At 39.2% G+C, this 17,396-nt stretch overlaps 1 protein-coding gene across 1 annotated transcript in view; it reads right to left on the reverse strand.

Annotated features, from left to right (window-relative positions):
* thsd7ba (thrombospondin, type I, domain containing 7Ba) overlaps positions 1 to 17,396 on the reverse strand; it is a gene marked incomplete at both ends in the record, with an annotated part of 107,190 nt that overhangs the window by 58,391 nt on the left and 31,403 nt on the right. Inside the window, 2 exons of the mRNA XM_079230869.1 lie at positions 7,802 to 8,002; positions 13,205 to 13,363. Coding sequence (XP_079086995.1) covers positions 7,802 to 8,002; positions 13,205 to 13,363 — 360 coding nt within the window. The remainder of the gene's footprint in view (positions 1 to 7,801; positions 8,003 to 13,204; positions 13,364 to 17,396) is intronic.

A 17,396-nucleotide genomic window follows, 5' to 3' on the forward strand; every position in this document is an offset into this window, starting at 1 on the left:
ACTTATCCACTGAAATGGTTGGTTGGAGGCTGTTTCTCAGCGGTTATGATATGAGTGCAGCGCTGCGGCCATTAGCTAGCAAGTGGAGCGCACACACTAGGACTCACATGCACCTCCATGCACTCAACACACAAATCTGGCCCGGCTATGCAAACAAAGCACAGAGAAGCTTGGATTACAACAAACACACATCTTAACACATAGATAGATCCTGTATATATAACCTTTTAAGAGGTCATATAGTTTGTCAAAATCTATCAAACATAAATATTATTTTATTTTATCAAAATAAAATTAGAAAAACATCCCTTTGGTATTGTGAGCTAGTTTCAAAAGCTCTCCTTTAGCCTTCATCTTGCAGTTATGTTATGACATATTTATCACAGCTCCCAGTTAATTCTTCTGTCAGAAGGGAAACAGCTACAGGAAAGATATAGCCCTCTCTCTTTGCTGTGCTTCCATGATAATGACTCGTTTTGTGTGATTAAACACAGAAATTACAGAAAATGTTCTCAAATGAATTTTAATGACTAAATAATAGCCTTGGTGGAAATAAATAATATGTATATAGATTTCTTGTATAGAATTTGTAATATATTTTGTATTTGTTGTTGCACCCGGCTCAGGGTTAGCAGAGTGCCATGTCTTTGTCTGAGAGAAAGGGAGAGAGAGAGAGGTGAGAGAGAGAGAGAGAGAGAGAGAGAGAGAGAGAGAGACCAATTTCCGAAACCAAGATGCCATCCTGAGGTCAAAACAATGCCAGCAGCAGCTGAGGCGTTGTTTGGGGGAATATACACTCACACACAACAGTAGGCTATCATTAACTTGTTTGAACTCTGCCACTAAATCACGGGTGATATGCTTTAACAATAACAACCCCAGGGAAGATTTGTCATCAATTTTTTTCTTCTCCAACTGACTACTCTTAATGCCGCGGAGGGCATCTGAGAGAGGAAAGGTAGGTATCGCCTAATCAGATAGATGTGAAATAGTCCCTTGGGGAGTTTGACAACATTTCACACATACAGTTAAAGCATCAGAGGTTTACAGCCATCAAAGTAACTGGTGTACATACAGCTGGAGATGTCTGTCTGCTGTTCTGAATGCATGAGTCCTTTAATTGGTGAAGATACAAGTGGACATCGGATGGAGGGTTCTGCAGTTGAAGTTAACAATGAAACTATTCTCAAGTATTTAGTGGAAGTGATGCATTCACCCACAGCAGGAAGTATATGGTTACTTGTGTATTACATATAAGTAGTGTGAAAAAAGGAAAAGAAAATGACTCCTGGCGACCAGGAATAATCTACACAAAGTGAACAAAGATCTGGAGGCTGCTGCTCTTGCATATAAATGGTACTGATTATAGGGCTCTTGTTACATAATTGTTTGTAATTGGCAGTGAGATTTAAAGCTGTGGGAAATATATAGTCTTTGCTCCGCTTGGCTCCCACCTCAGGTTGTTATTGCAGGCGTCCATGCTTTAAATAAGTGGGCATGAAATTAAACATGGAAAACGCCATAGATACTGTAAATCAACCTCTCTGACACTAGTACTGTGTCTTTACCATAAATTGGTTCAGTGTAGCTGTTATGGAAATAAGATAACTATTTTTCAGTTTGAGCGTGACAATGGACATTGACATGCACCAAGACAATGTATAAACGCAAATGTGATCAAACTAAAATGCATTGCACTCGTTCAACAATGACACTGCACACTAAATATCACTTAAAGAGGAAAGTTGGTAAAGGGTTGTAAATTGAAGAAAATGGTAGTTTACAGCATCACACATTCAACCTGGCATGATCAAATCCATGGCCAAAGAAATAATATTGTAAAAACAAAACAAAGAAATAAGTCAAATAAGCTCTCAAAAACCCATTCACTTCCTAAAACATGACTTTCGAGAATCAAACATTAACAAATCAGAAAAGATTAAACATGTGTCTATGTGGGTCTCTATGGGTTAAATTACGTTCAAGTACATTGGACAATGGCTTCTCTAATGTGATGCAAATGTGTGCCTTGTACCTCATTGCTACATTATCTGTATCATCCAATGTATGCAATGCCACGCAACACATAGCAGGTTTCCTTGTGCTGTAGAATTGTCCGGATGTGTTATTGCCAACAGTATAAAATCAGGAATTATTAAACACTGTTCAGCTTGAAAATCACAAAGGACTAATTAATATGTTAGCAAACAAAACTAACAAAAGGCTCACAAAGCATTGCCTGGAAACAATGCCTAAAGAAAATGGTTTGATAACATGAATCCAAATACACAACTTTCGTGGGTGTGTATATGGGTGAAACTACATGTGGATCTGCAAATAGATGGCTGCCCTAGGGGTCCTTTTGCATTATTAATACAGGGATCTGTAGTTGGGGCTCTTACTCAAATATAATACCTTAGCCTCCTGCATGCAATTTCAACATGATTTCTATTCTGTTCGCCCACCCACCAATTAATGGGAGATGTAGAAAAAAAGTGAGTAGTCCTCGCCTTTATTTAAGTTTTAATAATCCCATTTACTCTGCGCAGGGAGCTTATAAACAAAGATGGAGGGCAAAAGCAACAAGGACAATTGGACAATATCTCTGTGAACATCAAAGTGAGCTCTGTTAGCCTGGGTCACTAATTCATGTTTTCCCTGTATTTGGCTCTCAATTATGACACTTTGGAAATGTTTCATTTGTGACTGTCTCAAAGCCTAGTTTAAAGATGCTTTTCCGAGGTTATCATCGCTTACATATTGCTGACCAGTCGAGGAGAGATCAGTTCAGGCTGATGGTAACCGTGTCAGAGCCTCAGTAGGTTTAGTAACATTTGCCAACATGCATCTCTGTCAGCTGTCACAGGTGCACCAGGTATTTTTAGTCAGCGTGTACCCCCATTAACCGTTTGAGTTGTGTTTAGAGGTTGTACATGGGGATTATATATTATTGTAGCCCTGATTTTTATGCACATGTTTTTTTCTTTTGGGAGGAGGGGGGGATTTATACCATGATTTTTTCTTGATTTTCCTGATATAAAAGGGCTCAACAGGAGATGCCACATTATGTTTATCTCAGTTTGCAACAATTGTACCGGGAACCTTTTAGCTCTAAACTGCATGCAAGGCAACTCCTTAACCACGTACAACATGAATATGAGGATGATAATTGTGTTTTTCAAAGTTGTAGATAATAGGGTTCAAAGTATGAAAGCCTTAGTTTCTGCATGGATGCCACATGATGATACAGGAGGGGTCGCCATAAAATGGCCTCATGTCACTCATAATCCAGTCATGTTCACAGATAACAAACATTATGAGATGTGAGGAAACTGATGTTATATCGCGTCGTCAGGGTCAGCAAATGTTACGATATGAAGTACCATTTTGTATTTTATTGTTAATCAACATTACGGTTAAGTTTAATTATGACAACACATACAAATTAAAATCTCCAACGGATCTGTAATTTCATTCCATCCACATAGCTAACAAACAAACATTTTTCTCCCGTAATCCGGACAAAACATCCGAATAAAAACATCCACATCTGAGTTCAAATCATTAACCCGACCAAACTTCCACCAATCCTTTCTGCAACCGAGGCAAGAGTACTAGCCAATCAGAGGCAGAGTAGGGCGGGTCTACGTGGAACGCTGGTGGAGGAAGAATAGATGTAAATAACTGGCTGCTCACCTGCCAATGGCTGTGCAAGAGGTTGGCATGTGGATGAGAGGTTACTTCATTTCCCCCAAAAGCCCTCTTGCACATGTATTGCTAGTGTGACATTGGTTATGCAATGTGAATCAGATTAAGGCACTAAATCAGGTTTTAAAAAAAGTAACTTCACAGAATCTGAATAAATTAAATTACTTTGCAATAGAACAAGCAACAATGGACGGACAAGTTCAGAGATTCAACGGGCTTGGTTATCAGTACATGTAATTCCCCCAGGTATTGGACACTTCAAACAGTCAGACAGTCTCATAACTATGTGCCAACAAAATCTGTAATTTAATTGGTGTGGTGGCTGCTATGCTAAAGTGCTAAAAGAACTAGCAGAGTTGAGAGCCAATCAACACTTTAACACATATTAGATTACCAGTTAAAGTTCTGATAGAGTACACCAATACCAGAAATGTTATAACACCAATACATTTGTTATATTGAGGCTTCGACAATGCAGTTATCCATGTGACATTTTATAAATGTTTGAAGCAAAACAGCTGTGCGCCTTCTGTAACTTTCGTAAGAAAAGTAACAACTTTTTTATTTTCAAAGGCGTAGATGCCTTTGGACCATCCTCTTGGCTGAGCTCCACAATGTCCTTAAACTTCCCTGAGCCAGTCTATTCCATTACATCTATACCTGAGTGGTTTTAAGAATCACCTCATGTATTTGCTAAGCAATAAAAGCTTGGCTGTAGGTGATAGACGATGTTTTCTGATTGCTTGAGCAGCCACAGATAATAATTTAAATCTCCATTAGGTAAACTTTCCAGGGAAAGTGCTATCTCTTATTCACTGCAGGCATAAACTTTCCTCAGACAACTTCACGAGTATTCAGGTTTTAAATGCAGTCGTAGTTTTATGCTGGGAAATAGGAACCTAAATGTGTATCAAGGAGTGAAGTGGGGAAAACAGTCCATATCCTAATTTACTTTTTTGGAATGCACAATCTTAAAAAGATACCTGCCAGTTCAAACACATACTTAATATGTACTCAATCATCATCAACAACTATCTTAAAATGAGGTTTTCACTGTAATGTCTTCAAACGCTGCAGCGCACTGGAAGCATGTGTAAACTCGTGCTCCAATTGACCGATAAACTGACAAGAAACTGAGCCTTTCAAAAAATGTCAGCAATACTTATGTTTAGAACATACAAGGATGCTCCTATTGAAGCAACTTCTACAATAGATTGTCAGCCATGACATGCCTGGCCATAGCTGACCTTTCCACAAGAATCAACCTTCAACAATCAATGACAGTATTTGCATGCAGTGTGAAGGAAAATTGACAACGAAGGGATTTTAACATGAAAGCCAAATTCTTTCACCGACAGCATTGTCAGAATTCACCCTTTAGAACTATCACATTGTAAAATGTTCTTGTGTGGACACTTAACTCGACATACAGAAGATGATACAGTTCCAATGTCTTTCCTCGAACAGCGAGATCATATGACAGTGTTGGCCAAGATGAGATGGATTGGAAACAGGACTTGTTTTTCTTTTTTCTTTTTACTTCTTATCCATAAACAGCTCTGACCTCCAGCTCAAATGTCTGGGACCGACCCAGAGAGGTCACATAAAAATCAGCTTTTTAGACATAGACAGGTAGGTCATCTAATGTATTTATATGATTGGAAGTCATAGCTGTTACTAATGAAATATATGGGCATTCACAAATATCAGAGATGCTTATTGTTTATGACAACCTCTCAAATGTGTGTTTACAATCCTTCCACCGTTGCTGGTATGTTACTCCTACCTCTCCTTTCTCTCACTCCTCTCAGCCTTTCAGTTGCAGCAACAGAAATGATTGAAACCAAGCCAACAGTGGCTATTTATTCAGGTTCTGCTCCACAGAACTGTAAATATACTGTAAAATAGTATTAGAAACTCTTCACAGCAACCACTCTATATAAATAAACACACACACAATATTTTGTGGGTTTGAATTCATTCAACTTTGTTGTGATGGGCCAAAGCTTGACCTTTTCTTTCTGAGAAGAGAAAAATGTCTGTCTTCTTCGACATTTCAGTATTGCAAAGACGACGTCTATCATCTCTTCTTGTGTAACAGCTGAGAAGCAGAGTTTGAACGTGTTGAGTCTCAATATGCAGACAGACTTGCAATCAGCGACTTCTTTCTGCAAGGTCCATGGAATTTTAATGTTATGCATGACAGACAATTATATCCGGAGAATAAACTTGACCGTGATCATCGTCATCGTAACAGCTTCTTCTGTCCATCTAATCATACATTTCTTCTCCATCTGCCCACCATTCGATTCATTAAATAAAAAACCCAGCAATACTGCGTTCTATCCATAGCTACCGTGGGTTGCATATAGGCTGCCATGCATAGCATACGGGCTGCTCATTATATTATGTATATAATGAGCAGATAATGTCTTATGTAAAAAAACAATGAATGTATACCATTCGCAGTATTAAATCCTTGACACAAAGATCGTCAGCCTGCCAACATTTTTTTTGTCATCCATTCATATTTTATCGGAACTACTGACAACTTACACATACAATACAAATACATAATGTCTCCACCATTATGTACTTTTTAAATTATATGCACTTTAAACAATTTTAGCATTTGCTTTTTTAGTAAACCACATGTTGTTAACAGACAATAGGGAATAACAGTTAGACAGTATTTTTTTATTTGGTTCAGCTCAACTCCAAATACACCATTCATTAACTGCATGTGTCTAAAAGATAAATAATGATCTTATCATGTCTTTAACTGCTTTTTATCCAGTATCTGCAGTGACATTGTAAAGCATACTGTCTTGCTTTGTGATGCTTTTACTTATTACCTATATCACTGCAATACAGTGAAAAAACAGGATTTTGCATCACTTAACAACTTGTCCCTGACACTGCTGTGACTGTGTGTGAAAATTACTCACCGTACTTGAATGGTAAATCCGATCAGCCAATTAAGGAAGCAACAGTGAACAAGTTGTCAACATTCTCTAACAATGAATCCACCGCAGATGATTCCATAAGCCTTTTTCCTCAAACCCGCCAAAGCTTGCATTCTTAGTTGTCCTGTCAAAACTCATTAGACTCTTCTGCTGGCTAATACATTTGGACCCTCCACTGCCTTCCTGATAAACACACACATGATCCATTGTGACAGAATAATAAAACACAGGCAAAAAAAGGGGCAATTAGGTTTATAATCTATGAAGATGAGCAATTAATGCCTGCAGGAAGCTGTGATTCTGACTTTTAATCAGGCCAATGTTTTCTGTGCCCATAAACTTGGTGATGGCCTCTCATGAATAATCCATGCTTCGTTAACGCTGCTGTTCCTATCAGCCAACACGAGGATATGGCTGAGCACAATGGATCACATTACACCCGATAGTTCATGCATCACATTGCTACTGATAGCATTACGGGTCCAGACCAGAGCACTGATGGCTTTACTATGGCCTTGATGGATTTCACTGCTACTTGTAGAACTAGTCTAATTAATGTTGCAGTCTATGGTTAGCCCCTTTTTAACGTTATGAAAACATTCTAATATTAAACAATGTTTAATAACCATAGCTGTCATTCAAGTCAGACCTAAGTGTTATAATGTCATCTGTTTGCTGCACCCTAATTTGATGACTTCACACATGGACTATGGTTGTACAGTAAATTTGCATTGTGATTTTTTCTTTCCAAGGCTTGAATGAAAATATCAATACCACTTCAATTTTTCCTTTTTATTTTCAGACAGACGACGTGGTTAGCTTAGTTTAGCATAAGCAGCGTAAACAGCGGGAAAGAGCTTGTCTGGCTCTGTCCAAAACTAATACAAGTTGAATACCAGCTACTATAAAGGATTGTATAAATCTGCTCATCTAACAACAAGAAAGCAAGGCTGCATATTTCCTGAAATGTTAAAAATATGAATGTAATGTCTGGAAGACCAAATTGACCTCCCAAGAAAAACTCCAGGTTGACCAAATTTAACTATGAACAAAAACTGGAGTGTGGGATGAATGTTTTAATTTTGATGATTATGATGAGCTGTTTCTATTACAATTCAGGATAGTACCTTCAGCGCTGACACAGGTCACATTCTGAGCCGCCGTCCCAGGACCACAAGACTTTTTAGTGGGAATGCATCCTCCTTCTTGTTGGACCTGCCACAGAAAACATGCGGGATCCTCACAGGGGATGAAATCCACCAGATGAGGGCAGGTCTCCGGAGGACTGCTGGACTCCCACAACACCTCTCTCCTCCTCTGTCTGAAACCTGACAAAAGGAAAAGCTTGTCAGAGAAGAAATTGATATTCCTGTACAAAACTGAACAGAACTCTCAGGCAATCATTAAAGTACAGTATTACGATGTGGGTTTCACTGGACTTTATCTCTGTGATCAATTATTTAGGTCTTTCATCAACTATAACCAGAAGCAGCAACTCCTGATAAAAGCAACCTTGTATCTCCGATAACCATGGAAATTTAAGGAGGAAAAAAGGAGGAGTCGGTGGAAGTGTGAGACCATCATAGCTTTGTGTTGCAATTCTTGGTATACTAGCGGTTAAATTATGCTTGATATAGCTGTGGTTTTGTTATTTGTCATCTGTTAAATGACTCACTATTTAAAGCAATGAATACGATATCTTGTAATAAAGACAAAAGTGAGTCATCTATTAGACTCAGTGTCAGCATTAGGAGCTGTCCACAGTCTATTAAGTACTCCCTACTTCCTCAGTCAGTCTGGTGGTTTGAAGTGATGACTGTACCCTGATTCCTTATCTACCAGGCTCCTTCCATTGTCACACTCCGACAAACTTTATTAAACTAGTCAGTGATACGATCAGTGGTTTGAAAATGCAACTCACATTATTTAGCATTGTATATTTAGCATCTTTAGCATTGTGAGACTCGTTATTAGATTGTGTAGTTGTTAGGATCCATAGTTTTGCACTGACTTTATTATCATTAGCCATATTGTATTCATACTTATGATTCATAATTAGACATCTTTTTTTTAATACCAATTTTCCCATTGTCATTTACATGTTGTTAGTCATTCAAAAAGAGGTGTTTCCTGCTGCAAGGATATGCTGTTCACTGTAGCTTACAGTGAAAGATGAGCACACCCATAAAGCAAAGCTAAACAGTCAATCAATTTATGTTACTAAACTAGTTAACTAATAACAAAAATAACGGTTAGTAGGAAAGAAACATATTCTAACTCCACATTTTTTCATCCTATTTTTAACATTTTAAACAAACATACAGTATATAAAATAACACACCGTTATTCATTTCTTTTCTTTAAAGAAAATATGAATATAATGGGCCCAGATATCATAAGGGAGAGGGACTGATTGATTGACTAAAGAATAAAGAAAAAACCTCTCCCCCTGGATACTATGGCCCAAGTGAGGAGAGAGACCAGGGAGATAATGAGGTAATGGCACTTTAAAAGGAGAAGGTGCTTGAAAATAGTGAGTGATTCAGGTTCAGTTATGTGCCTCGCAAGCCTTTCACACTGACACCTGTCTCTCCAATTACTGAGCCTCACTGTCTTTTCACTACTGCGGCGGTTTCTGTTACAAAATTCGGGGCTACCAGCTGAGGTATACTGGCTCATACTGCAGCATCTCTGCAGGTGTGGAAATGAAATGTCCATCATAAGAGCTCATCTCAGCTCAAATTCAATCTTGAATACTTATATTAATTAACTATAGAAAGAGAAAGCAATGGCCTTTTGTCCAGCAGCCCCTATGTTGAACACACGACAAACCCCACATGCTAATATATAGTGAACATAACTTTCAGGTGCTACTGGTGATGCAGGATCCCCCGGTGAAAAACATGAAGTGGACACAGTGCAGAGTTTAAAAAAAAAAAACTGGACGCGTTAATTTTTCTTCACAGAGGTAAACAGGGAGCCAGTTTGCTTGATGTATTCACAACACCTTTCAGTGCTCAAGGAATATACTATTTGGTGCCACTATCAGACTTATATTGGCACAATATACAATAATTTGCAAATAACAGACACATTTATTTAATTATTGACAGGTTTAATGAAACAGTTTTTAGTCAGAGGCGTGAGATCCCAGGCTGTTCATCATCTGTTTTGTAAATGGGTTGATCATTAATTGTGAATGTATTTCAAATGCAATTGTCTTCCTTATATTAAAAGAAAAGTAAACATTTGTAGGTGTTGTTATTTAGATGTAATGTTTGATTATTTACAGTTTGACACCCCTGGTCTAAATGAACTATTCATTTGATTTAACGTCTTAAATTATACCACTAATACCTTACATGATTTACAATTGTGTGGGTCATGAACTGAAATATGAGTGCCCGACATTAGCAGCTAGGAAGTTGAGATGCACATCTGATTTCTCCTATGATGTCAGTTAAATATAATATGTCTAAAATCAAGCCCAAAGGCTGAGAAGTTCCTCGTATCTGATGGTCCGGTGTGAACCAAGACATTCATTTGCTCAAATGTAAAGTAAAACAAAACAACATGTGTGCTTGCTTTGTTCTGAAAGAGGAAAAGCAGTGATTCATCTCATCTTCCATGCGTCAATGTAATATAACTTTGTCGCTTTCTTTCTCAGTTTAGCAATTTTTTGTAAAGCGACAAGCAACATGTGGAGAAAAAATTGTTGTTTATGAAAACTTTTACAGTCTTTTGACTATGATTGTTGATTATTGCTGTAGACAGATGCAACAAGTCGAACAGGCCTTCTTAATAAGTATTTAATTGGCTAATGCAATCATATCACACTACAATGGACCTGTGAACCATTAATAGGATCATTTCTCATTCAAGCAGGAGGTTGTAGGCAAATAGTCCAATTACATGATATGTTTGACACAAGCATTATTATTAAGCCAATTATTAAAATTATGATCCCAATCCATTACAAAATTGCACCATATTTGCATTCCCCTTTAAAACAAAGTGATTCACTCAGAGCTGGGTTTTTCATAAAACATTCTTACTGAGTGGACACCTCATACTCTAATCTACAGCCTCTGTCAACCACTGAGCTCTCCAAATGTTCTTGTGAAATAAAAACGGAGGATAGAAATGTGTTATACAGGCTCCAGCACCTCCTCCAGTAGCTGTTGATCAAACTGGAGCAGCTGTTCTTTTTTAACCATTCTCATTTTACCGTAGTTTGGGAGAACGGCCTCACATTCTTTCCCTCTCCAGGTGGAACCGCCTCACTGTATGAATTACATCCCTGAACCATCTGCTGGTGTGAGGCGCCAGTTCAGGTGCCTGATCCGAATGGTGTTCCCAGAGTGGGCTCTCGAAGAGCAAAGAGACTGTAGATCGATTGCAGTATCGCCCAGAGCACTTTCTGCTGCTCACTTCCAAACCACAAAAAAAGTATTTGGCGTGGGCATGCCCGCGCGGATATTAATAATTGAAAGGTTTCTTGGTCATTCCAGGTTTATTTCACGGAAACAAGGGCCACCCAGTGGTTCTCAGCACGAAACCCCCCCTCCAGCTACGTGACTTCTAGTAGAGGCATTACTAAAATTATATTCACTAACCTCCCGTATTCAATTCATTTCCCCACATAGCTGCAGATGTGATAGGCCAAGATAACATGAAAAAATGTGAAAAGCACATAAAGCGACTACGAGGCAATTTGAATTTGTAATCTTCTGGAGAGCAAAGCTGGGGCTGCATGAGCATCTTTGCCGGTCGGCTCTTTTACCTGAACACTGGGATCCCGCGGGCCCATTGCTTAGAGACGGATCGTAGTTTATTCTGGTGTTGTGGAACATAAAGGCTAAGTGGAAATTCAATAGCAGCAAGAAATTCTCTGCAGCTCAAGGACCACGGGCAACGAGGATCAAAACAATGCCCCACCACTCAATAACTGTTCATTGTTTCACAGGCAACAGGGCTCACTGCGAGCCATATTCTATCGGTTTCATATTCTATCTGCTGGGTGCCGGGGATCTTTATGAAAGCCATCAAAAGACGCCGTGCCACCAGAGAGCCCTGTGCGGAACAGCAGATGCTGTGTTTTCCACTCCTTGAAATATATTAATGACACTGTCTCTGAGACGAGTTGGCTCATTTCATAGAGACCCGGTGTCGGAGAGTGTGGGCACTGACCTGAACAATCCACACTTCAGTCGCTCCCCGGGGGGCTTTCATGCACATTTACTCATGACAGGGACGAGGTCATGCTGCCCTTTTAGCACAGCACTAACACACTAACAGCTCCTCCACTGACTGAGAGAGAGACACACACACAGACACAGACACACACACACACAATGTGTAGCCTCGCTAAAGCAGTCGCATATGACACACGCTCACCTGTGGAAAAAGACAAGAACATTCAGACAGCACGAGTGTGCGGAATACTTGAGCAACACTCCCTCACACACACACACACACACACACACACACACACACACACACACACACACACACACACACACACACACACACACACACACACACACACACACACACACAGACAGGATGCATCTTATCTGCTGTAGCTCCTTTCACTCGCCCAGGGACTGAGAGCTGAACCACAGGTGTGCTCTCTTTCTGTCTTTCATCTGCTGCAGTTCCTCTCAGCCAGCCGCTTATCAACCAACAATTTACAATCCAAACATATACTGCTTCTGTCTCCTGCTCTGACATCATTGCTCTCTTGCACTGTCATCCTCTCGCTTAGCTCCCATGAGTCAGAGTCTCTCTATCTTTCTCTCTCTCTCTCTCCCCACACTGTCATTGTTGCCAAAGCACCACACAATCTATTGTTTAGACGTTAAATAAAATGCTAATTATAGTTCACAAGGTTAGTGTAAAGCCCCTTGTTGACCATATTGAATGTCCTCAGCTCTTCGGCAACAATTGCGATTAGCAGCTGATTGTAAATGTACTACATGGTTAAAGTGTCTGCAATAGAGCTCAACAGTTAATTATTTTTGACTGAGTGCTTATGATTTTACCACTGGCCCATCTGTGCTTTATCAGCTACAATTTGAAATCATATCATCTTGTTAGCAAGCAATCCATATATTTTGAATGGCCTGTGTCCATCCCTCTGTCTGTCCTTCTGTCAGACATGGTTCTGGGAGAACAGTATTCTCCTATTGAAGACAGTTGGAGGCATGATGCATCTTGGAACATTTATTTTTGCATTAAAAATGATGCCCTGAAAAAAATGTTTGTTGTTCCATCTTGTTACAGCAGCTACCATGCATTATCCATGGTAGCCGTGGTCTCGCCGTGGTTGCACCTGTTGCTTGAAAGTGACATGTGCAAAGCTTATACATCATCATCAATGTTGAGGAAATCGTAGAAAACAAGTTTTATTCATTATGGCATCCTGTCTGCAACGACAAAGGACTGTTGGCAAGTTTAGACAAGGCTCTGCAAGTTGTTCAAAAGCTAAAGGATGTTCACTCTCAAATCCAATTTTTGCTCCATCATACCTTTCTTCCCCTGTGGTTCTTTGCAGTTATCATGTAGGCAGGCACCCCAGGGTGACCATTGGGAGAGCAGGCAGTGGTGCTGGCAAGGGATGGAGCAGTGCTGGATTGCCAAGGGGGGCTCTTCACCAGCGCACAGCCTGGCATTCACAGGCCTGGACACTGAACAAACAAAGAAACAAGGATTCAGCAGACTAAACACAAGCAGTGGTGGAGTGTGTGTGTGTGTGTGTGTGTGTGTGTGTGTGTGTGTGTGTGTGTGTGTGTGTGTGTGTGTGTGTGTATGTGTGTGTGCGTGTGATAACTGACAAGTAATATGTGTGGAATTAGAAAGCAAACAGAATGATGTGCTTGATGTTGTGAAGAGATTGAAGAAGATGAAGAAGCCTCACGGTCATCGGATTGAAGAAAGCAATCGTTGTATTCGCAGTTCTGACTATAAAGACAGGAATGTATTTATTTGGTAAAAGGCTGACCGTTTATAATGTTGCACACTGTGCTGAGAAGCAGCGTAGATTTATAAAAAATTAAGCAAAAAAGAAAAACAAAAGAACAGAAGGAAAATTGCTCTTCTGATCTCATCTGTAGCTCAGAAGAATATTAACTAGAGGGCAGCGACCAGCTCATGGAGTAAACAGGGGGACATTAAGGCAAGCCACTGTAACCCTGTATAACCAATTCATGGCTGGTATCATTTGGATATCAACAACCTGTAATGGACTCTGATTTGATTCTCTCTTTTTTCCCTGCTTTTCCACAACACACGGATTCACTCAATCTAATATTCCATTTTGATGCACCTCCGCACATCATTGAGTGGCAAATTTCCATTTAAATGAGAGCCCGAAGAGAAATTCACTAAATGTCCATCATGCATTTTGCGTTCTTACCAGAAGTAATTTACATGGCGTTTGATTTCCTTGGTAAAAAATGAAATGCTTGCTTAACCACATTCATGAAGTGCGTAGTAGAGATCTGTGTGCTTTGTTCCGTAAATTGTGATTTCTGGTATTTGTCAATTGCATTACTGCAGTAGAACATAGGAGCAAATTGTTTTCCATAACCAGAGCAAGTAGCCTCCATGTTGCAGGGATGCAGCCACATCTGTTTGCATTAAGTAACGGCCGTGCACACAGGGCCGTGTCTCAGTGGGTGGATTGGCTGTCCTTGAGCCACAAGGTGGGTTCAATACCCAGCTCCCACTGTCTGCATGTCAACGTGGCCTTGAGCAATACACCAGTGACGTATTGATCTTTCCATTGGTTCAAAGATTGATATCATATTTGCTCTCCAAACACTCCTCTGATAGCATTTCTCTGAACACATCTGTTGAGTGACTGCCAAACCACACCTCAGCTACGGACTCATCGACTCGGTATGAAGGAAATATGGACGAGGTCAAGTAAACATGTTATTATTCATTTTTAAAAATGGTTACGTTTATTCGGCAGAAAACAGAGTGATTTCCAAAGAGGAACTTAAAGTTGAGAGTGATTCAAAACTACCCACTGTGCTTAATTAAAAAAGATAAATGAAATACTTGGTATGCATGTTTTGTTTTTCTCATTCTAATGATTGATTTTATAAGCCTAAAACATTCATGTTGTGCAATTGGAATTGTATTTTTTTTTTTGCACAGCCATTTGGAGTTACTAAACCCTCAGTGACACTGGTTTCTTGGTGATTCTGTTTTTTGTCCCATTTCTATTCATTGATTTGTTTATAAAAAGTAATTTACTTTGGCTTCACATAAAACCTTGTACCTTTCAGGTTTTAGCTATGGCACCAAAACAAAGCCAACTCTAGTTCAACAGACATGGGTCAGGGGAGGCCCGAGGGATATCACAATAGATTTAAATAAAACATGTATCATCATCAAATAATTATTTACATCCAAAGACAGATATACTCACAATTAATCCTTAATACATTCAGTTGATAGTTGATAAAGAAATAACAAGAATACGAGCCTGACCAGACATACACATTTCAGAGTACTATGGCACTCAAACATATATATATATATATATAATGTAGTGTGATTAGTTACATCCTGTATGTTTCTGTAAACTGCAGGTCAAAGTTCACTGAATTACCGCTCCATCTGTCCCTTATATCATCACACTTCTCGAGGGAATCATTGAAAAAGCAGAACAAGCAGCAGGCTGGCTCCACTTACCGTCTCCACATGTGAGCACTGCCTTGAAGACAGAAACCACAACATGAAGCGTGACTTCCTCGATCTACACTCTTCTTTTTCGATTTTAAACTCTTTACGTTGACTTTCTTCGTTGTCTCTTCGGCCACCTGTCTATGTTTTATTACAGCTGGTGAAATCAGCATGATATAACACATTGCATAATAACATATTACATAATTCATAGGGGGAGGAATGATCGGGTTCCGCTCGAAGTTCAAAGTAAATCAATTCACCCTCCTTAATACCATTACTGATGATAGCGCTATATTTGATCCGATATGAAAACACATTGCCCTGCAAGTCTGTATCAGCCATGTTTCTCAACCTCATGAAATGAAAATGCACATTTTCTCTTACAATCCAGGCCAGACACAATTACACAGATACTTGTACAATACAATGCAATCTTCACACTGCCCACCCCCACATTAAAGTGATTTAGTCAGTTAGATTACCGCACTAACAATAATGGGAATAGGAGGAAGGAGGACATACTAAAGTAAATAAACCATTTTAACTTTCACTTGACTTTAACTGTTAAATAGCTGTAAAATACTGGCAGCAGACAACAGGATTGTACTGTTATTTTAGATTGCAGCTACTGTAAGCTACTGTAAGTGTTCTTAATTATATTGTGTATTGGATTATGATGTGATATTAGAATGTTTTACAGTAGTTTTACTGTATATGCCAGAATGTGTATATTTATGTACAATGAGTAATACATTCTCCTAATTCTTGCATTTAATTTGCGACAACAACAACAACAAAGTAGAAAACGCAAGATTTCATCAATAATGTTGCTGTAGTTCATTACATGTCTTCAATTCATTATACTGCTGACTTTTTAAGAGAAGCAATACTCTGTATTAAAAAATTGAAAAGGTACTGCATGTTTAGAAAATGTATTGCACATGTAATGTAAATGTGAACTACACGAACATTGAGTGTACACTACTCCTGCTTTAATGCATGTTTGTGCGTACATCTTGAGATCTTTCATGTGTGACAACAGTGGCAGAGTTGTTGAGTGAAATTCCCACAATGTCTCAATTAGAGTCCTATAGCATCGTGTGGCAAGATACTTTCTGGTGGTGACAACAGCCCACCAGACAGCTGTTGCTGCCCTTCCTGATGAACATATGCATAATGTAGATGTATGGCGACGCTTTGTCTGGTCTTGGAGCGCATGAACTGTGGGGGCGTTATGACAATAATTATGTTCTTGCCTGGAAGTAGTATTGTTTTTCACAAGTATCTTCTGCAGTGCACTCAAAGAAGGGTATTTTTCACAAAGTTGCCAAAATAGAGATTTGCTTATTATCTTAAAAGGATATTCGAGTTCTAGTATAATAAAAAAAGGGTGTACTAAAAGGTAAACTTTTCCCTTCTCTAAACTTTCTCTAAATGTTCCTTTCTCAAATGTACGTAATCATCGTCCAACATGCACTATTTTTGGTTTGATTCTAACTAAGCACTAATAATCAATTGTCTATTTCTAGCTGAGCAGGACAAAGCCATTCACACTGCCTCGTATTCACACACGCACGCATCATCATGTGCTGCTGTGCTCATTGGGGGTAATCTGGTCTTCAGTTCTCTTGCTCAATTATTGATAAATTCATAATATTTTAATATGTTATCTGGTGTGAATATTACTGCTTCACAAGTCGCCACTATCGATCTCTTGGCCGGGTACAGTCACTTCCTTGTGTCTCTGTTGGATCCCCTCCTGGTGACGTCAAGACTTCAGGAAATAGAGGAAATAATGTCCCCGTACGGATTAAAGAGAAAAAGTATAATGTGTTAATTAAAGAACTCTAGAGGTGATTTTGTTACCTTCCGCAGGCAAGCAGTTTTTTTAATTATTTGTACTAAGCTAAATGAACCTGTTGCTGGCTGTAGCTACATTATTATCGTACAGTCACGTGGTGTTTTTCTTTTTATCACATGCAGGGTAGTGGGTCCCTGTTGTTTAAAGCCTTTGCCGCAGTA

The sequence above is a fragment of the Taurulus bubalis genome (genome assembly GCF_910589615.1).
Source record: "Taurulus bubalis genome assembly, chromosome: 15".
Lineage (NCBI taxonomy): Eukaryota > Metazoa > Chordata > Actinopteri > Perciformes > Cottidae > Taurulus > Taurulus bubalis.